At 45.0% G+C, this 21,904-nt stretch overlaps 1 protein-coding gene across 1 annotated transcript; it reads left to right on the forward strand.

Moving 5' to 3' along the window:
• The first annotated feature begins 6,444 nt into the window (after positions 1-6,444).
• Positions 6,445-20,940, forward strand: ACAD9 (acyl-CoA dehydrogenase family member 9). The gene is made up of 18 exons (XM_084214280.1): positions 6,445-6,654; positions 8,223-8,316; positions 9,655-9,756; positions 9,930-10,036; positions 10,764-10,864; positions 11,532-11,610; positions 12,504-12,678; positions 13,255-13,328; positions 14,536-14,611; positions 15,299-15,369; positions 15,697-15,816; positions 16,449-16,577; positions 17,316-17,395; positions 17,924-18,050; positions 18,721-18,798; positions 19,287-19,415; positions 20,142-20,214; positions 20,658-20,940. The coding sequence occupies exons 1-18, from the start codon at positions 6,514-6,516 to the stop codon at positions 20,756-20,758; spliced, it is 1,857 nt and encodes a 618-aa protein (XP_084070406.1). The 5' UTR covers positions 6,445-6,513; the 3' UTR covers positions 20,759-20,940.
• Positions 20,941-21,904: the final 964 nt, after the last annotated feature.

A 21,904-nucleotide genomic window follows, 5' to 3' on the forward strand; every position in this document is an offset into this window, starting at 1 on the left:
GTAAGTACTGCCCAGTTACTCCTTGTCCTCTGTTTGCTGTGTGTCTCAGCTTCCAGCCCTGAAGGATCCTTTGCCTCGCGGGGCCTCCCCAGTATTTGAGCTGCAGTTCCAGTTTGACAATCACCTGTGGGATGTTCCTTTGTGCCCTTGGTGCATTTCCAGCCTTGCCAGGGGATTGTAGCGTGCTCTGGAACACGTGGCCAAGCTAATGCTCAGCTGTCAATTAAACTAAACACTGTGTTTGCTTCTGTTTTCTATGAATTTTAGGAGATTCTTGAATTATTTTGTGGGAATAGTCAACTATGACCTCTTTCTGGAGGGCTGTAATTTCAGGATGTGCCTCTTCATCAATGATTTTTTTTTTATAGGTAAGTACCCACTTTCCATCATTCTCTGTGCCACCCTCTGAGCTGTGGGCCCCTTTGAAGGTTCCCAGTGCCTCTGGGCATAGAAGCATCCTCTAGTGGAAGTAGAAGAATTTGCAGAGCTGTTCTTCACTGATGCTTCTATTCCTAGATTAGAAATTAGGATTTGTAGAATTTTAGTAGATTTTGAGAAGACGTCTGCAGGTGGCAGTGCAGATTACAGGAAGGAGTTGTCATGCAATAAACATTCTCAAGCTCTTCCAGATGGCAACTTTTTAACAACAGGTTCTTTCCTGAGTATTTTTTGCATTTTTTAAAATGGAAATAAAGAAATGCAAGATTAAAAGGACAGGAAAACAAAATAAAGAACTTTAAATGTTTTATATGTATTTTTCTTCAGATTTTTGTTGACTTAACAATCAATGAATTCTATTTAACTTTGTTTTTTCCAGTTGGCCTTAATGATTGATTTTCATTCAGAGTTTCATAAAAACAGGTATGGTATTTTAGCAAATATTTATTTTGTTTTAATAGTTGTGTAGTGTTTTGTTCATCTCCACCCTGTGTTACAGCTGCATTAAATATGCCTTTTCCAAAGGAATCTTTCTGGATTTTTACCCTACTTAGTGATTTTTGCTGCTGTATTTTGTTGACATAAAATTCCTGGAAGGGAACATAGCACAACCAATCTAATAGAAATATCTAAACCACACAAAAATTTCATTTTAGGTGTATTTTTTTAGTAGGCCTTCTTTCTGTTTCCTATGATTTCAAGAATTCAAGCCAAATCCTGTATTACTCAGCAAATGTAAATCAACTGCAGAGTGAGGCTGGTCATGAAAATTAGGAAAAATCTTAAATTAATATTTCTGCTGGAAGTACTTCCTCAGCTAAGCAAGACTTAAAGTTGTGTGGGTGATGCTGACTTGAAGCCATCACTTTTTTGAGATTCATCATTTTTGCCATGTAAATAAATGTACATTTTTAGGGATAAAATGGGAAAAAAAAGCCTTTATTTAGCATTTATGCAGTAACTGACTTGTGAAATTAGCAGCATGGTTCAGGAGGCACAGCAGCTGAAAGCAGCCACAGGAGAGTGCAATCCATCAGCTCTGCTGGGAAATGGCACCACTGGAGCTTTCCTTTGTTTTTCATACTTGGACACAGTGCCTTAGACAGGCCTGTGTAATGAGCAAAGCAAAAATAATCTGTCTTTAACAAGATGAGCAGGGGACCTTCATTCCAAGGCAAATGAAATATTAGGAGTGCATGATGGAAATGTCTTTTTTCTGCAGTCTCTCAGCTCTGCCACAGCACAATGCCTGGTTTCTGATGGGAGATGGGCCCTGGGTGTGTGTCCAGGGAAGGGGGAGAAGCAGTGACTGTGCAGGAGTTCTGTGACTCAGCAGTGGGATCAGAGTGAACCAGGCTGGAAATTAATCCATTTAATCATTGCCAGTGTGATTTTGTAGTGATTTTTGATAGGAGCAGAGTTCAGCTGAGTGTGGGGCCCTGAAGGGAGGTGCCCAGGCCCTGAGCATCCTCCCCCTCCACCAGCTCCCTGTGTGCTCTTGATTATTCCTTCACTTTGCTGGCTAATATTTCTTCATGTCCATCTCCAACAAGAAAGAACATTTTTTTTAATGATTCATCCTGTACATTGTCCTTGCCATCTTTCTGGTAGTCTCGTGTCTCTGCTTCTGCCTCAGCCCTTACACCAGGCTCCAAAAAATGACTCTGCTGTAATTAAAAATAACATCCAAAGAAACCCAACCAAACCCCAAAAAACCAACCAACCAAGCACACCCCTGCAATCACCAGAGCTTGAGATGCATCTGTTGTCCTTCAACCCCCGAGTTTGGAAGAGCAGCAACATTTTCCAGCCCAGTGACAAATGTGCTGAATATTCCAATTCAGACTTGGAGCATCCCAAGTGTTTATAGCCCTGAATTTTCATGGCCTTTCAGCAGGTTTTCAAAATGAAATGATATGCTAACTCCTCTGCTATGCCAGTCTGTACATTTTCAAAATAATTTGTTTGTGTATTTCATGCCTAAAGGAGGAGGACACTTTGTTTTTGCTCTTCCTATTTTTTCCTACTAGTGCAACATGTAACTTTCTGGGCTGTTGCATTATTCCATGACTTGGCTCACAAATTCCCAGACTGCCAGCATAGCTTCATGCAAAAAAAAATATATATATATATATACCTGTCTATATATTAGTAGTGAACCACAGGGGACATGTCCTGAGCAATTCCTCTGACTGCAGGAATTTGAAATGACTTTGAAAAAAAGCTGGTGAAAAAGCACTGGCATTTTGGGTCATCTGTTTCTCTTCCCAGATATGTACAGGGAGAGAACAGATGCCTCATTGGACTAATAATTAAATAATTAATTAGATTAATAATATAAATATATAAATAATCAAATTATTTAATATCAGTACTTAAATTATGTAATATAAATAATACAAATAATAAATATAATTAATATTATACTAACAATCATTAATGAATAGTTCTTGAGCTCATTGAGCTCCTTACTTCTCTCCAGCATTACAGTGCAATGAAGTTTATTTTGGCAAAGAGGTTTTTGACCCATCTCCCCTCTGCATTCATTAATTGTGCCAAGATGTGCTTTATCCAGTTACTGCAAGGTCTTTTTATAGCCAGCCTTGGCCTCTCAGTCCTCACTGTCACCTCTGTGTGACATGAAGGCAGCACTCTCCAGGCTGGCCTGCAGCTCCTTGGGTGCAATCCCACAGCAACAGCTTCTCCCCTGCACTGAGCTCAGGTTACCTTCCCTCACTGAGCCAGAAACTTGATTTCAATACATTGTTTGGCCCATTTTCCCTTGCTTAAAAAATTCAATCTTACTTGGCTGTTAAAAAAAATTATAATGTGAAATAAAATATAAAATACTTCAAATCATGAGGCAATTTAGTGCTTCCTTTTAATCTAACATGGCAGAGCTGATGGACAATTTCCCTGCAAGTGCCACCTGACATTGGGAGGAATCCCTTCCACTAACAGAATGTATCTTTATTTTTCAGGTGTTTTTTTTGATGGCCACAGGGCAGTCAGTGTGGATGGCCAGGAGCTTGGACAAATTTATTGATGTATTTATACAGTGACCGTGTTAACATCTGGGTTTCAAACACATCACAGCACTTGCACAGCACGCAACCAGGAGCAAAAGTGGAAATACCAGTTCCTGCCCTCACCTTTCCCAGGATTTCATTTGTGAACCAGCTTTTTAAAAAATATCCCCAGCCAGGAGGTGATGCAATGAGCACATCATCAATGAGCACATGCCTGTGGGAAAGACAATTATGGATGTCAGGAGCAAAACTGTCATACCATCTGTCAGGAGCAAACAATGATTGCATAAAGACAGGAGGAATTTCATGTGTTTTCCTGGAAGTGCTGCAAAGCCTGGGGAATGTTTTTGTAAAGTAATTTAGTGACACGATTTCAGTAAATAAAATATCTGTGTCTCAAAGAGCTAAATGTTATCAGGTCATTTTATTATTGAATACCACTTTTTAAGCAGCGGCTGGAAAAAATATGGAAAAATAAAAAGGAAAACTGAAGGGTAATTTTATTGTAGTCATTTACTGATCTCTACTTCTGTTGCATTAATTCCTTCTCAGGAAGGAATTCTTCTACTTCATTGTGGAATGGGCTGAAATGGACATCATTGTGGGAGTTGTGGGGGTTCACAAAATGAGCTATGAGGAGCTGTAACAGCTGAGGGATTAGCTGACCCAGGAAGGGAATCTGAAATGATGGGAACACGTGGATGAATTCCTCAGTGGCAGAGAGAGCAGAGAGGAGTCATAAATAAAAGTAGGGAAAGGAAAAGGTTGGGCATGTTGCTGAAGCAAAAGACAAAAAGGCTGATTTTTATTTTTCTTTTTTCCAGTAGATGGTGCAGTTCTGTGCAAGGCAGTTTGAAGACGCGTCAGGTCAGGGTGGAGGGATTCTGCAGAGAACTGCAGCTGCCAAGAGTGTGATTTCAGTTGTGGTTACAGACTGCACTGGATGGGACAAAATCTGTGGTGTGGCACCACTGGTGCCAGCACAGGGGCAGAGAATTCTGTGTGCCAGTGATGGCCCACCTGCAGTTTGTGCTGTGGGTGTGATATCACCCCCTGTGGCTGGAAAACTCCAGGTGTTTATTTATTTAGGATACGCTCCCAATGCCTTCCTCCTGCTTGCTGAGTGAACACACAGGGTGGGTGGGGTGTGCTGCCTGCTGCCTCAGTTCTTGTGAACTTCTGATGAGGCATCTTTTCCCTGAGCTTCCCAACTGCCCAGCCTTGTTTTCTCTCTTTGGATCATTTTCTTCAAGCAGTTTGTACCATGCTCTGTTTATCCTTTCTTTCAAGCTGCCACATCACCCCTACATCACCAGAACCTGCTTGACTTGTCTCAGGAGAGGGTGGCCTCAGTTCAGCCCTTTCATCAGTTGGGAGGTGTTGTGGGACTTACACGTCTCCTGACCCCCAGGAAGATTAAAAAAAACCCACTTTTTTTTACCATTTTTACATCTCCTGCCCAGATCTGGGATGTGGCACTGGTGTGGCAGTGCCACCCAGGTCCCCTCAGAGGGACATGGTGTGGCTCTGCCCCATTAACCCCACGTGTCACGAGGCTGAGGCTTTTCCCCTTCTATCCATACCATCAACCACCTGTGGATTCCCTCTGGAGGCACTGACACCTCATCACTGCACCCCAAAGATTGCCAGTGCTGCACCCAGCTCAGCGTTCCCCACCCATTGTTTCCTGCCTGGTAGGATTAGACATCGCCTCTTGCTTTTCCACCCTTCAAAACAAAAAGAAGCAGAATAATGTCACTTAACTAGAGCTGAGCACATTGCTACCTTTTCCTGATCCCTCACTCTCAGCCCTTCTTGTTCTTTACTTGCAGTACAGTCGAGAGGCAACCAACATGGCCATTCATTTGGGATACAAAATTAAAGGCTTTTCATTTTACACGTCATAAGCAAAGCAAGCAAAATAAGTGAGTTCATTAAGCCTGTGTTTACTTGTTCTTTTTGCAAATGCAATTTTGTCCCATTCTGCAGTTCCACACAGACCAAAGCAAAGTGAAGGCAGGTGGACATGGAGATGCTTAAAATGAGACAGTAGCAGCAGCTTTTAGAGGGCTTATTTTATCTGAAAGAAATAGTTCAAATGAATTAATTCTACCCTTGAGTAAACGAAGCTCAGCAGGCAGAAAGCCCTTCTGTGTCGGTGAGCAGTGCCAGCCACCTGCAGGTGAGGCAGCGGCTGTGGGGTGACGGCGCCACAAACCTGACCGTGACCTCTCAGCAGAAGGGGAGCAGGGAGTGCTTCTCAGCCAGATTTCACTGAATATCAGTAATTTCACACGGTTTTGGCACCCAGGTTTTTTAAAAAGGCAAAAGCTGTTGCCAGAGGGATAGCAGGGAAAGCGAAGGGGTAAAGGGGGTGCAGGGCAGCGCTCACGGCAGGGCACAGTGAGCAGACAGGCCTTGGACACTTGTTTATGTGTGGAAAGGGCTGCAGGAGTGCGGGGCCGCTCAGGGGAAGGCTGGAGCTGCCCACACCATCCTGCTCCGGCTCCTGACAGTTAGGCTTGGATTTAGGAGGTTTTGGGGCGATTTCCACGAGCGGTTTGCAGCGCAGCGTATCGCGCAGCTCCAGGCGGGGATGCAGCGATCGCTGCCTGAGGCGCTGCTCCCCGCCTGGCCCGCGCCGCTGCTTTCGCTTCAGGAACGCCATTCAAAGGCACCCTGGATGCACCAAGAGCTGTTTCCCGGTGGCACGGTGCGGCTCAGGCAGGAGCTGCCGGGCCGGGGAGGGCACCGCGGCCCGAACCGGAACCGGACCCGGGCCCAGGCGGGAGAAGCCGTGAGCGGCGCTACTGCCGCGCCCGCGGGCCCTGCGAGCGAGGCGCCGCCCCGTGGGGCCCTGGGGCTGTGGGGCCGTGTCCGCCCCGGGGCCGGTGAGACAAGCCCCGACGGGGTGTCCCCGTCCCCGCGGTCGCTGCGAGCGAAGCGCCGCCCGGGGAGGCTGTGGGACCGTGGGGCAGCGCCCCGTGCTCCGCCCCGGGGCGGGCCGAGCGCTCGGCGGCGCCGTCACGGAGCGCCGAGCGCGGCCATGAGCGCGGTGCTGCTGCTGCTGCGGGCCCTGCGATCCGCCCGGCCCCGGGCCCGGGCCGGCCCCACAGCCCGCGGGCTGCACACGGCCGCGCCCCGCCGTGCCTTCGCCAAGGAGCTGTTCCTCGGCGCCCTGCGCAAGGTGGGTCCGCGGGCATGCGGGTGGCCATGGGGGCGGGCCGGGGCCGGCCGTGCCCGGGGGTCGCTGCCCTTTCTCCGGCGGACAGCGCGGAGGGCGCGGCGGGGCTGGCACACATATCGCCCGCCTGGGCTCGTCCGCAGCACCGCCAGGGCCTTTTCCAGCTGCTCGTCCCCTGCTCATCCCAGCCCGGGGCTGCGGGCCTTGGTGTGAGCCCACGGCAGGGCCGGCCCCGGCCTGGCTGTCCCGCAGCCCGTGTGCCCAGCTCGGCCCGGTGCCCTGCAGAGCTCCCTGCCCTGGCACGGAGGGACGAGAGGCGTCTCTGTGTGTCCCGGTGCCCTTCAGCTGCAGCCGGGTCAACTGAAGGGACCCTTTGCACACAAAACACGCGATAGAACTCAGAGTGACCCAGAGAGCCGTCAGGCCGAGAGCTGCGCTCCCCCCGTGCCCGCCAGCCCCGCCGGTCCCTGCGCACACGCGTCTCTCTGGGCTCCCTCTCTGGGCACGCCGCCCAACTTGGAGCGCTTCATCCTCTGGCTGTACTTCAAGGATCGAGGCTGCATGTAAATCTCTGCCTACAGTTTTAAAAGGAAGGATTGAAGTTCTTGTGGTGCCTTGAGATGCCTCTGGACAAAGAAGTTAAAGTCTGAGATAGAACGCTGTATAAGTAGAGTTTGTTACTGCAAGGCTTAGAGTGTGCATTTATCAGGGGTTGCAGGTTGAAGTAAAGGAAAAGAAGGAATAACTCAAATCCACTGAAATGAGTTGAGCAGTAAAGTCTCTTGCAATGGAGCTTGTCATGTAAGGTGTTACAACAGGCAGCACTCAGGCTCCACTGTGTTAAACCCCTCTTCAGGGGGTTCACCCCTCACAGGGGTGTTTTTTCTCTCACATTTCAACACAACAGCTTTCTGAAAACCTCTAGCATTTCCCAGCTCCTGAATTTTTGACGCTGATATTATTGCTCAGAGTATCATGAACAGATTTGTGTGGACAGAGATAAATTCTTCTGTTTGAAAGGGGAAAGGCAGTAAAAATCAGAAGTGTGCTTCTCACGTAGCTTCCCACTCCTTGTGTTCCTTGCTTGGATTTTTTACCAATTCAAACCTGTCAGGCTGTGCTGCTCCCAGTTCATGGCCAGAACACCCTGGGGATGATAAGGAGTGGTGGGACTCACTCACCTTTGTCCTCCAGGCATTAACAGGTGAAACGTGCCAGGTGTTTGCAAGGTACAGTGTTCACTGAGCTTTGTAAACATTAAACTCATTTTTTATCAATCCCTAAATAGGCTTAAAGCTCATGGGTGATGAAGGATTTTGGGGTCTTTGGAGTTCTTAAAAGATCTCTCGATTTCTCCCTCATGTTTCTGTTGTTCAGCTAACACCCTCTGGTCTGGTTTTGGGGTGTAATAAAGTTGGGTCCTGGGGAGCTTTGTTTCTGTTTCAGAACATTTTCCACAACTCTTAATTTGCACAATGTTTTAGAGTCTTTGCAAGGCGTATCTCCCATGATTTTTATTTCTACTGCATGGTTCGTGTATTAAAAATTATCAAATAATTCTCCTATTTTAGGAAGAAGTTTTTCCTTACCCAGAAATTAGCAATGAAGAACTGGCAGAAATCAAACAGTTTGTGGGACCTATTGAAAAGTTCTTCAATGAAGAAGGTATGTTATTGTGTTTTTATCCATGCAAGTGATTTAGTGATTACAAAATTATTTAGCTGTAGCAGTTGAATAAGATTATTATACTTAAAACATTTAAATTAGTTTATACATTTATTACTGCTCACATAGTGATGCTGATTCTATGGCATGTCCCTTTATGGCTTTTTTGGGAAGTATTTTGGTGCTGATCAGAAAAATTAAATCTCCAAAACAGGAAAAAAACCAAGGGTGTAAAAGAATTCTGGGATAAAGATAGGATTTGAAATTGGTTTAGCTCAGCTGAATTGTGTTTCTAACCACTTCATATGTTGTGATTTTTTTTCCCTAGTTCTAGTTCCTAGAACTTTTAAACTGTCCTACTCTGCTAAAACCAACTGTGGCAAAATGCAGCAGAGATACTCAAAAATGCTGGCTCATTGAGGAGTTATGAAAAATCAAAAGCAGTTCTGTTTTTTCAGCGTTGGAGTAATAATTCTATTTGGGAAAGGCCTTATTACCCATCTGCATTCCTGAGAGCATTGCAGGGTGTTCCTTCCAGTAGTGCTGCCATGGATAAGCCAATTGCAGAGCAATGCAGAACACTGGTTTGCACAGACAGCAATTTTTGGGACAGTTTAACAGCATTGACTCAGACTTCCCATTGACAGAGGTTTTCCAAACACTGTAGGAGTCTGGAGAAGCCAGTCATTGTCACACATCACAATTTGTGAGATCCAGGTGATTTTAACTGTAAAACTGTAGTGTTGCTCACTGACAGTAAATAAAGAATTTATTCAAATTATATTCTTTAATTCTTTGCTCTGTGGGGGAACATGATTTATGGAGTAAACAACCTGATGTTTAGGGGAGGAATAAAAGGGTCAAATTATGGAGTCTGGAGAAAATAGGATTCCTGTTTGTTCTCACTGCCCTGGTACAGAACAGCTCTCTTAATCCCCCAAGAATCTAAAAACTCCCAAGAGCAAGGTTTTCTAATTACCTCATTTATGTTTGTTTTCTATTTTCTTGTATTCACGACCTAGACTTGGTTCAGATAGAAAATCCTGGAAATGATTTGCTTGTTACAGTCTTGGAATCTGCTGGCATGCAGAACCAGTAGAAATGTTTGAGAAAATGAAATAAATGCTGGATTTTTCCCACTTCCAAGTCTTTTTCCTGAATATGTCGTGAGGACAAACAGGAGAATCAGGCTGAAGCTAGAAGGAAGAAATTCTAGTGGAGCTGGGGATGAGAAGTCTCATGAGTGACCTTGGCCCTGCTGGGGGAACCCTGCAACCTCCCAGCTGCCCTGGGCACTGAGAAACACAGTGTTAAATGAGAAAAATTCTGTGTTTGTAGTGGACTCGAAGAAAATCGATCAAGATGCAAAAATCCCACCTGAAACCTTACAAGGACTGAAGGACCTGGGTCTCTTTGGCATGCAGATTCCAGAGGAATATGGTGAGTAAGTGCCACAGAAGAGCACCCAGAGCATTTAGGGGTGCATTTTGTGCCACTTTTGTAGCTCTCCAGTTAAAGCTGCTACCTTCCTGCATTTCTGTGCTTGAAATTCATTTTTTGGAGGGGGTGGAGAACAAAAAATGTACTTAAATAAAACCTGGTGCCTGTTTCAGGTGGGCTGGGCCTGTCAAACACCATGTATGCACGTCTGGGAGAAATCACCTCCCTGGATGGCTCCATTGCAGTGACCCTGGCTGCTCATCAGGCCATTGGACTGAAGGTAATGCTGCTGCTCTGGGGCCAGGATTCTGCACAGATTGCATGGAAAAGGTGGAGTGAAAAATGTGGGGCTTGGAGGGAGAAAATCAGAATTACTGGGGAAGCATAAATCAGGTTGTTGGTGTCCCCAGCAGCCTCTGCCCCTGGTTCAGTGTAAGACAGAAAGGCTGGATAGCAAGCAGACATGAAAGTTACTATTAGGATAATTATTCTTAGGGAAACAACTTGAAATGAGTCCAAGTTGTTGGGTTTTTTTAAATTGACCAAACTTGTTTAAAGTAGCTAGAATAAATAGAATTGAAATAGAGTATCAGGGGGCCTCAGGTGATGAGGAAGGAAAGAATTCAGAAGAGAGCAACTTTGGCTGGCTGGCTGGGGCTGCATGTTGGGGGACCTGGAGGAGATAATTCATCTGAGAGCGTGTGTCAATTTTGAACTTGAATACAGCCATAGGTATTTACCTTTTAGTGGTGGATGGATGGCAGAGGGAAGCCTGAAATCACACTCAGTTTGTTACAGCAAGAGAAAATTCCTCGTGGAATTGAGCAGAGAATGCTAATGAAAAAAATATTTTAACAACTGACAAATAATACAGTCTGTTTATTAAACTATCTCTTGCTGTGCCATAATACTTGCAAATGAAGCTTGCTGAACATGCTGGAGCTTCTCAGCTCCCTCTCTTTTCCCACAGGGTGTTGCTGCAAAGTTTCCTGTGCTTGTTTCTGCAGGGGATCCTCATAGCTGGCACCGAGGAGCAGAAGGCCAAGTACCTGCCCCGCCTGGCCTCGGGGGAGCACATTGCTGCCTTCTGCCTCACCGAGCCCGGCAGGTGCTGCTGCCCCCCAGCTCCACAGGGGGCTCACTGCCTTAGCTGCATGGCTTCATACCTTGAATCTTCATTATTTGGGGCCCATGGCTTCAGTATTTAAATCTGTGGTTTAGTTTTAGTTTTTAAAGAAGCACTCCAATTACTTTTTACCCAACATGCTTCTTGAAATCCCTGACTCTTGTTGTTCCCATCCCAGGAATTCATTTACTTCATTTCTTCCATGAATTGAAAGGATGCTTTGTGCTACGTCAGAAATAACATGCTGTGACTGTTCTAGGATGCTTTCAGTTCTTATTCAAAATATAAAAGCCTATTTTGAAGGAGCTACCAAAAACAAAAGGGAGAATTTTTGGTGTCACTTAAGTGAGAGGCTCACTGTGTGTTCACATAGCTCAAAGTGTAGCTCCAAAATGCTGCTGTTGTGGCATTCTGCACATTCTGGTCAGGTTATAACCCTGATAACATGGTAATGAGAAGAAATGTCCCCTCAGGTAACTTTTAGAGCTGTTCAATCTAGTGAGTTTCCTTGTTAGTTAAAAGCTAAAATTGATATACTGCTATTTAAGACCACCTCCTTTTCGCAGAATGGGAAGAGGGGGAATGTGCAGTTTTGGTTTTTTAAAGTATGTTTACTTCTTTAAACATTAATAACTTGTTTGTTTTCTAGTGGGAGTGATGCTGCATCCATCCAGACAAGAGCAACCCTGAGTGAAGATGGGAAACACTTCCTGTTAAATGGCTCCAAGGTACCCACTCACAGACTGGGAACAGGAAAGGAGTTTGTTACAAGTGTAGGAAGTGTCCTTGTCTTTGCCTCCATCTGGAATTGGGAGATTTCCAAGCTAGAGGAGAAAGACCCTGTCAAAAAGATAACCCCTGTTGGTTTAGGCACAAAAGGAACAGAAAATTATTGTTAGAGAATTACTGCATTAAACTCCTGATAAGAAAAATAGAAAACTACCCCAGGTTCCTTCTCTATTGCCCACTTGTGTGTTCAGCTTCAGGGAGGACTGGTTAGTAAATCAGCCCCCTCCATGACAGCTTAGGTAAAAGGAAACTTAAACCTGTATTTGGCATCTCTTCATTCTTCAGGCTAGATTTTAAAAGAGAACTTGATATTTAATTAGAAATAGGGCTGCTTGGAACCTTTCTGTTAAAAGAAACAGTGACAAAAGCCAGTCTTGAAGAAATCAGAGATGTCCTGGGTTCAGCAGTATTGGATGCAATGTTGATACATTTGTGGTGTGAGGAAACCCACTCTGGGGGAGAGGCTGATCAGAGAATTTCTCAGCAGAGTTAATTTTTGGGCACAGGGTTTGCCCAGTCTGCGTTGCCCCTGTATCACGTGCCATCAGCAGCAGGATGTACCAGCTTTTGTGGAAATGCACTGGGGATTTTAATTTAATGCATATTGGTACTACATTCTGGTTTTAAAGTTGCTCTAAACTTAGCACCTGTGGTCAGCTCTCCTCAGAAATGTGCTCCCACTGGGAGCAGACCCTCATTAGAACTGAAGGGAAGGAGCAGCAATTTTTTCAGCACTCTGTTCTTTGCTCAGCCTATTACAAAACCCGGGAGAGCTGTGCTCACAAAATCAGCACAGTTACATTTCTTACACATCTTCCCTCTCTCAAAACAGGTCTGGATCTCCAATGGTGGCCTGGCCAGTATTTTCACAGTGTTTGCCAGGACAGAGATTGTGGGCAAGGACGGGCAGGTGGAGGATAAAATCACTGCTTTCATCGTGGAGCGGGACTTCGGGGGTGTCAGCCACGGCAAGCCCGAGGATAAACTGGGCATTCGAGGCTCCAACAGTAAGAACCACCTAAAATTTTTAGCAGAAATAGTTTAATAGTTTAAGGTTTTATTTTGGTTGGATCATCTGAATTCAGAGGCAAATCAATACCTATTCCATGTTACAGTATAAGTTTCATGTTTCTTTAGCTGGCTTTTCCTAGGAGTCCTTCCTGACACAGGGTGTGAAATAAGAAATCCATTTTGTGGAGCTCATTCACTGTGCAGTGAAAGAAATTACTCAGGAGGTTCAGTGTCCAAGAGATTGAATCTATTTTCCACTTTCTTCACCTCTTCTAAGCTTTGTAATGATTGCATCTTTTCACCGTCTTGGTGACTGTTCAGTCAGCTCCTTAGAACTAAAAATAAAGACCAAACTGTAGTTCTCTGTTTACACAGTGTATGTTCATAATATTTTTGGTGATCAACTACAGCCTTTTCCCAGATTCTAACTTCTTTGGCAAAGCATGTATAATTCTGTCATAAACAGTGCATTAGGAAGACTTAATTTCTTGCTACAAATAGTGACTTAAGTTCTTGAATGTCTTTAAATATTTCTGTGTCATATTTGATCAGGTGTTAATTCTGTGTTTCAGCCTGTGAAGTACATTTTGAAAACACCAAAGTGCCTATAGAGAATGTAATTGGAGAAGTTGGAGGGGGATTTAAGGTAAGCAGTAGAGAATAACTATTGGTGATTTGTAGAAGCCTGAAGGAGGCTGTTTCCCCCTGTGCTGGTTTCCTCGTGGGTGGTGTGAGCACTGCCACACTGCAGGGTACAGGAGGACAGGTTCCCCACTGATCTGTAAATTGGTGTCACTGGACAGTGCACAGTGTGCCATCACCTCAGATTTCTGGGTTTTTTCTCACTGGGCTTTTGGTTGTTTTTCGTGGTGTCCCCTCAGAAAAGGGAGTGACTTCAGCTGCCCCTCTGCCCTGAGTGGGGGACATGTTCTCTGCTGGTGCCGCAGCAGCATGTGGGAAGGGAGACAGAGCAGTGAGTGTCACAGGGAGTGCTGGAGGCATGCCCGGCTCCAAGGTGCCCTGGCTGTCAGCTGCCTCTCCAAAGGAAATGCTGGCAGGACCCCAGGAGAGAAAACCACAGGTGGCCTTGCTGTGTAGCTTTTCTCTGAGAGTGTGACCTGGGTGTTTGCAAAACTGCTCTTACTCCTTCTCCATTTCCTACTCCTACTCCTGCTGTAGCAGGCAAGACAAGGCCTAAATGCTAAATTAAGTAATTTTCCTTAATGTAGTAGAGATGAAGATTGTTATGGTGTCTTCCTGACAAGTTAAAATATGGGACAGTGACTTCTTTCATAACTGGCTTTGACCTGAGTCACCCATGTTGAGAAACAACACTACAGACACCAGACTCCAGAATCTATTTTTGTACATTATTGGTCTGTATTTCATTTCTACACCTCCATTCTTGTCCCTTCTGTGGTGTGTTGCTGAAAGGCATCTGAGGCAGAGAGCAGCCATCACAGGTCAGCTGAGCTGCAGGGAGATATATTGTGGTTTTCTTCTTCATCTCATAAACTGGAACAGTGCTGTCCAGCTGGAATGTTGTTTACCAGCTGCAGATAAATGCATTTTTATCTACATTTTACCTTCATGTAATTAGAATAGAGATTATTTCCAAGTCACTGGATCATCTACTTCAGATATAAAATTGGATGTAATGGGTGGCAGGAAAAGCCCAATTTTGAAGCATTTTCCTTGGGATGCTGAGAGCTGTGGTGGCTGATGTGAGAGCACTTCCCAGATCTGGCAGTGTGTCCTAGTGAGGAGTGTAATCCAGGGAACACTGAAGCAGGAAGCAGTGACCAGAGTGGCCTAAGGAGAATGTGGCCTAAACCCCATCTGTTTCTTCACAGGTTGCCATGAATGTCCTCAACAGTGGAAGATTTAGCATGGGCAGTGCATCTGCTGGAATGATTAAGAAGTTGATAGGTGGGTGAATTGGGTGCTCTGCATGGCTGGGTGCCAGCAGAAACTGCTCTGCCTGAGGCAGGTCATGCAGGACATTCAGAGTGGGAACAGGAGTCTTGACCTTGTCATAACATGCTTTGAAATCTTTAAAACACTAATATATGGTTTTGAAAAATAGTTATTAGAAGCCTGCTTGTAGAGGTTTTGAAATAAAGGTTTTTCCTTTTGTAGAGTGTAGGTTCAGTTCATAGAGTGGAAGGTTATTGCCTGTGTTGGACTTCCTTGAGGTAAAATGTTCTTCCCAAGAAAAAAACTTCTGTACTATTGCTTTTAGAAGGTGTAATCTCCCCTAGAACCTCCCACCTGAATAACTGGCTCAAAGCTGCACACAGTAATTAGGACTAAAACTGCTTCCTGCCAATAATTGGCCAAAACAGTAACAGAAGTCTCTCCAATCAATTAGCACCAAAACTGATTACTTCTCTAAGAGTACAAGTTCACACCTCTGGTTCAAAAGCCTTTGACAGGCTGGTCCCAGACTTGATCAACACCATCAGTGTGAGGGTGATTTTCACAAAGTGCTGCTTCTGGAACAGCCTGGGGGCTCCTGGGCATAGACTGGAGTGTCACCATCCAGGGAAGGACACCAGCAGCTGGAATGGTCTGTCACAGCCCTTCTGAGATGGATTTGTTTTTCTTTCTTTAAAGAACAGACATCAGAGTATGCTTGCACCAGGAAACAATTCAATAAGAAACTGAGCCAGTTTGGATTAATTCAGGTAACAAAAAATGAAACACCTAAATCTCTGTGCTAAGTGCCGGGACATAGATTGCATTGGGGGTATTTTGGCTGTACTGGTTTAAAGGATTTGCTAGAAATCTGTGTGAACCTGGTGCTGACTTCTGTACACCGATCTTTTAAATGTCCAGAACGATAAATGTATAAAAGTATTTTTTATTTGTTGTTTTGAAGTGGTACTTTTTATTGATTGATTAATTTGATTATGTAAAACATATAAAAACTTCAGGTTTTTTAAAGTTTGAGGATTGTTTGTGGACTTTTGAATCTGAATTTCTGTATGATTCCTCCCTTTGCTGTGTGGTAGGAGAAGTTTTGTTTGATGGCTGTGAAAGCCTACGTGATGGAGAGCATGGCTTACCTGACTGCAGGGATGATGGACAAGCCAGGCTTCCCTGACTGCTCTGTGGAGGCTGCCATGGTCAAGGTAACCAGGGCTGGGAAAGGGCTCAGTGTTCAGGCTGCAGAGGGCTGAGAGATCAGGGCTGCATTTAGACACAGAGAAGCACTGCAGCCAGGTGAAATGACAGATACTGTTCTGTCTGTATCCCATAAGCTCAGACTTGTGCAAAATAGAACCTGCAGGGAACAGGTTGGGAATGTCACAGCCCCTGAGCTGGGGTCTGAGGAGGCCTCACACGAGCACAGGAACACTCAGTTACACTCCAGCTGCCAGCCTGGCCAAGCTGCTGCTGTGCCAGCTTTCCCAGGGAGCTGGTGGCACAACAAACCCTGTGGAATATCCAGGCTGTGGCTGCCAGGGTGTCCCTCATGGTCACTGCAGAAAACTCCTGCTCTGGGTTCCAGCCAAGCAGCTGCAGCTGCTCTGCCCGTGTGGGGCTGCCCCTGTCCCTGGAACGTGCCCTTCTGGAGAGTGCCCTGTGCATTGCATCACTGAATTTGACAACCCCCTGAGCTGCAGGGACACAGTTCTAGGACTGGTGCAAGGCACAGAAAACACTGCAGCAGTGTCCTGTGGATACAGCCCCAGAGCAGGGCATCCTGTGTTTATTGCTGATTTATTATCTACTCACTGTGATCAAACGTGTTCCATGGCAGGTGTTCAGCTCTGAAGGTGCCTGGGCGTGTGTGAGTGAGGCTCTGCAGATCCTTGGAGGCCTTGGCTACATGAAGGATTATCCCTACGAGCGCTACCTCAGGGACACCAGGATCCTGCTCATCTTTGAGGCAAGTACCAGGATCTCCTTTTTACTGAAAACTGCAGTTCACACCTCCTATGAAGGTGAGCAGAAACCTGAAGGTTTGATTGACCAGAACTTTGTTCCTTCAGCTGCAAAGTCTGTAACAGTAAGACTGCAGGACTAAGCTTGTTTTCTTTGGAATATCAACAGTAGTTCCCTGTAATAAAATAAACTATGATGGCTTTTACGGACTGACACAGTGTGAGTTACAGCAGGGACCTTTCCTCTTGTGTGCTTCTCACAAGTGAAGCAGGGAAACTCATAAAAGATCAACTTAGACATTGAATTAACTTATTGATGGGCATTTAAATTAAAAGAAATTTTGGTTCTGAAGCTTGTTCTGTTTCCAAGCTGGATTGTCAGTGACTCATCGTGTGCACATCAGAATCACTGCCAGACTTGATTTTAACTCAGTTCATTTTGAGAAGTTCTACAGTTGTTCAAATGTTCCTTCACTGGAACAGTGCAGAACATGTTTAATCAAAATGCATTTAGTCTGGTTTCTTTTTCATTGGGGTATATTTGTGTGTTTAATGATGAGGGGCTTGACTTCTTCAATGCCCCATGAAATCAGAATTAAAACTGAGATAAAGCAAAAGGCAGCAATTTATGCGTGGGGATTAGAGCAGGGGAAGGGCACAGGGGCACAACAGATGTGCTTGGAAAACACTCACTGTTGTAAACTCTGGTTACCCACCTGTCTCACTTTCTCTTCTTTTTCCAGGGAACCAATGAAATCCTGAGATTGTACATTGCACTGACAGGGATGCAGCATGCAGGGAAGATCTTAACTGACAAAATTAAGTATGTTCTTATTTACTGTTAATAGTTTTAAATAAACTAAACAGAATCAGCTAACTTTATAGATAAGAGAAGAAACTGCAGGGACAACCTGCAGTATTTTCTATTTATTATCTGTAAAAGTTCAGTGTTACAGGGGTTCTTTGTCTTTTTAATGGGATGGTTCATAGATTTAGGAGTTGTAGCATTTTATGCATTTTATCTTGGACTTTTACACAAGCTATAATTATTTCTTTCAAGACCAGTAATGAATATTTTGTATCTGAATGAAGTTGTATTGGCACAACAGCTGCATTGTGCAAATTGAGTTACTGGTCTCTGAGATTCCTTGTGGGTGTCTTTGAGAGCAGCTGATTACTCTTAAGGCCCCACAGTTGTTCTCCAGGCTTCACAGTACTGCAGTAATGGATCAGGACTTGGTAATTCATGGACAAGCTGCAGGCATTTTGCTAAAGCATTTGGAATTCCAACTGGTTGTGTCTGAACCTCCTGGAATTATTTTTAACAGCCATTCTTTCCCCAACATTTCAGAGCAGTCAAGAAAGGAAACGTGGGAGTGGCGCTGGGGGAGTTCCTGACCCAGTTACAGGGTGCCCTGGGCAGGAAGGTGGATCTGGGGCTTGTAGGTGACCATGGGGTGGTGCATCCCACCCTCCAGGTAAGGGCCTCTCTGCTGAGCTCTCACGTTTGTTCCTTTTGCTGCTTGCCACAATTTCATCTCCTGTTTTTGCAAACCAAAATGTGTGCTTAGGGGCAGTGAGATTTTCCAGGGTAAGCAGATGTTGGCACCATGACAGGGTGCTACAGTTATTGTCCAGGTATCAAGAGAGGATGAAGACTGCTCTCAGCCTGTGTTTATACCAAATCCAGGTTTAGATCCATTTGGATCATTTGTATAAATTGAGCCTTCACCATATTAAAGTGTCTGTAATAGCTGCCCTTTCTTGTAAGGCTAGTTACAAAACAGGAGTTTTTCCTGTTTAATTGAAGCAGAGTTTCAGGTAAGAATTTCTGTGAATTACAGATACATGTACTTGCTTAATCACTTAGGAAAAGGTTTTTCTGACCAAAAATTAATGTTCTGTTAATAGCAAAAAGATAAGGTATATTTTTCAAGGGGTGTGCTATACTGAAGCCTATACTGAAAGTTATCAAGAGTAAACTCCAGAAAATTTTAATGGATGTTTGATAGAAAGAGTAGTACCTGTCTGGCTTTCAGCAGCAAGGTGTTTAAAAAGAGAAAATCAAGTGTCCTCTTTAAAGGGGGTGGGGGTATGTGGCTTTTCTAAGACTACTCAAATTGTTCTATTTTGTGTTTTGTTTTATAGGAGAATGCCAAGAAACTTGAAGAAAATGTTTATTATTTTGGAACTACAGTCAGGGGCCTGCTAAGTAGGTTTGGCAAGGTAACTATTTTGTCTGTTGTCTTAGTTACTGAATAGTTTATCCGTGGGGCCCCACTGGAAGCTGCAGGGGACTGAGGGTGGCAGGAGTAGCACTTCCTTCACATGACACCTTCTCACTGGGAGTGAGAAAACACACTGACATTCTGTAACTCGTAATGGAAAAGTTCCATTGTTAGAACCAAAACCAAAGCACCAGCATCCTCAGTGAATTGGTTGTTTTCTTCTCCTCCTGTAAGCACAAATGCTTCTGCTTGCTGCAGGCATTTAGCAGAGTGGTTTAAGGCACACATCAATATTACAATTTTACAAGCAGACTGTTAAAACATGCAGCTTAGTAAACCCAAAACTAACTATGATAATTTCTGACCTAGGCTAGAACTGGTTTATGCAAAATAAAGCTGGACCTAAACACAAAGTATGGACAGTGACATTTGGCTAAAGTTTTGAACTGACAAACCACAAGCTGATAATGATTCTCACTCTCCCAGACAATAGTGGAGGAGCAGCTGGTGCTGAAGAGAGTGGCAGATGTGGTGATTAATTTGTATGCAATGACAGCAGCCATCTCCCGGGCCAGCCGCTCCATCAGCATCGGGCTCAGGAACCACGACCACGAGGTGAGTGTCCCTCAGCACCAGCCATTCCCACTCAGACTCTGCTCCTGGGAGCAGGCAGGCTGCATCTCTGGGGAATTACAGCAAACTCTCCCATAAAAGTGCAGCAGAATGTGGCTAAACCTGCCAGAGTGCAGGAGCCTCTCAGGGGCTCTGCTTGTTGAGCTGCACACTCTCAACATATTTAAAATACTTCTTTAACACATACACAGACATTAAGAACCTCACTAAAACTCTGCATGTTCTCTCAAATCTGTTAACACCATGCAGTTCCTCCCAAGATCTTTCCATATAATCATTAATAGTAACACATAAGCACAACAGTGTTTGAGCATCACAGTTCAGGACAGGACAGTGCTTATTTAGTAGCTCATGTAAAGTTTCTTGGCAACAGTGGTATTACAGGACAAGCAAATTTGCTCCAGTTCAGTGTTAAAACAAATCCAACCTGAGGAAGGTTTGGCTTCGGCCTTTGCTCTTTGTGTGAGCCCTGTTCTGCATTGAGTCCCAATCAGTCTTGGAGCCAGTTTTGGGTGCAGGCTCATCCCAGCCCTGAGCCTGGGCAGTTCTGGCCTCAAGGGGACAGCTGAGGCCGCACTGCACATGACTGGGGTTCAGGGCTCCATTATCAAGGGGCTTTGAGAAGTTTAAATTACTGTGTTTATTCTTCGTGGTTTTCTTTATGAAATTCATTCACTATTTTTTAACTCTGTTTTACTCCTTTTCCAGGTGCTTCTTACAAATATCTTCTGCACAGAAGCGTACTTCAAGAATAATTATGCCATGGCTCAATTAGAAAAATGTAAGTTCTATAAAATAACTCTTAGACTCTTCTGTCTTTCAGACTGTGACTGAAAGAAGATGAGTTGGATATGACCAACAGAAGAGTTTTCCTCTGTTTTTAGTTCAAACAAGCAGCAGACCTGGAACCTGTTGAAAACAGTCTCTTCACAGCTAAAGAAAACTGCCAGGGCTCTTTATTGAGCAATATAAAATCTATATTTTATATATATACTCCTGAGAAGTAACTGATAGAAATGAGGCATTTGGACTCTTTGGGAAGTACTGACCAGTTGGGCATTGGCTCTCTGAAGCTCAGTCTGTAATAATCAGTCTTTTTCAGAAGAGAATGTTCACTTTCTTCCTGGCACTCACTCTTGCATTTGTATTCAAAAACACTTCTTGAAAGAAATTTACAACAGCTCTTTATGGTCCCTTCAATGACTTTTCTCTGTTTCTCCTTAGATGCTGATGAAAACCTGGACGATTCCATTAAAAAAGCTGCAAAGCAGATCCTGGAGAAGAGGGCATACATCTGCTCCCACCCTCTGGACAGGACCTTCTGATCCCTCCCTGACAGGAGGCACTCATGAATGTCAGTCAGGGAGGAATTTGCTGCAGTTTCAGTATTTGAGACCTTAAAAGCATCTATTACTTAATGTCTTTACTATATGTAACTGTATAAAATAAAACTCCTTTCTAACCAATACTTCATAGCAAAAGGATAAATAAAGAGATTTTATTTAAAGCTGAAGTTATTTTGTCAGATAGATAGATATAGATAATGTCTGTTCGTCTTGGAGCGGGATAATTATCGGGGAGGTTTGAATGTGGAACAACTCTTGCTGACATTGGCACAGCGGTGTCAGGACAGCGGTGGCAGCAAGAGCTGCACGACTGGCAGAGGGCAAGGCACCATGGCCCTTGCTCTGCGCCTCTTCCTGCTGCTCCTCCTGGCCGTGGCCCTGCCTGCCAGGGCTGCCCAGGCTGCTCCGCTGCCAGCGCGGGGAGCAGGTGAGCCGGCAGCCTGGCTCCCCTGTCCCGGGACAGCGCTCCCTGCTCCCCGGGAAGCGCTGGGCATGGTTTTCCCCAGGCCTTTAGGGAGGGTTTCCTCTGGGGGAGGGAGAGAGCCCCATGGGCACTGGGCAGCCCCTGTTTCCACTCCAGTGATGTGTCACAGGGCCTGCAAAGAGGGTGGAGAGATACCAGGAGCCAGCCCAGAGCTCCCCCGGCCCCTGTGCAGCTTTGGCCTTGTCCATTCCCATCTGGCTGCCACGGCCTTCCCCGACCCACCTGCAGTGCCCAATTCCCTAAGGCAGAGGGGGATCCCAGCACACCATAGAAATGGATCTGGTCTTTTATCTCTTCTCGATTGGGATCATGACATGGCTTATATGGAAAAGCTGGTGAATGACAGTTGGAAGATTCTAGAGCATGTTGAGGGCAAGTTCTCTGTGTGCCTTCTTGGGCAAAATTATCAGTGTCCATGTGGCAAGTGCTCACTCAAGTGCCCTTTCCCTTAACACAAGCTCTCACTGAGGCCAAGAGCAGCCCCAGGGGCACAGGGCAGAGGCAGAGCAAGTTCTCAACAGTGTTTGGACAGCACAGTTCAGGACAGGACAGTGCTTATTTAGTAGCTCATGTAAAGTTTCTTGGCAACAGTGGTGTTGCAGGACAAGCAAATTTGCTCCAGTTCAGTGTTAAATCCAACC

Source organism: Fringilla coelebs, assembly GCF_963513975.1.
Source record: "Fringilla coelebs genome assembly, chromosome: 13".
Lineage (NCBI taxonomy): Eukaryota > Metazoa > Chordata > Aves > Passeriformes > Fringillidae > Fringilla > Fringilla coelebs.

What these genes read in the sequence shown, in the direction of transcription:
- ACAD9 (XM_084214280.1), top strand. Translation starts at nt 6,514, where the DNA reads ATGAGCGCGGTGCTGCTGCTGCTGCGGGCCCTGCGATCCGCCCGGCCC. An exon ending in TCCTGTTAAATGGCTCCAAG is followed by an intron (nt 11,611 to 12,503) that starts GTACCCACTCAC and finishes CTCTCAAAACAG; the next exon opens with GTCTGGATCTCCAATGGTGG. An exon ending in AAGTTGGAGGGGGATTTAAG is followed by an intron (nt 13,329 to 14,535) that starts GTAAGCAGTAGA and finishes GTTTCTTCACAG; the next exon opens with GTTGCCATGAATGTCCTCAA.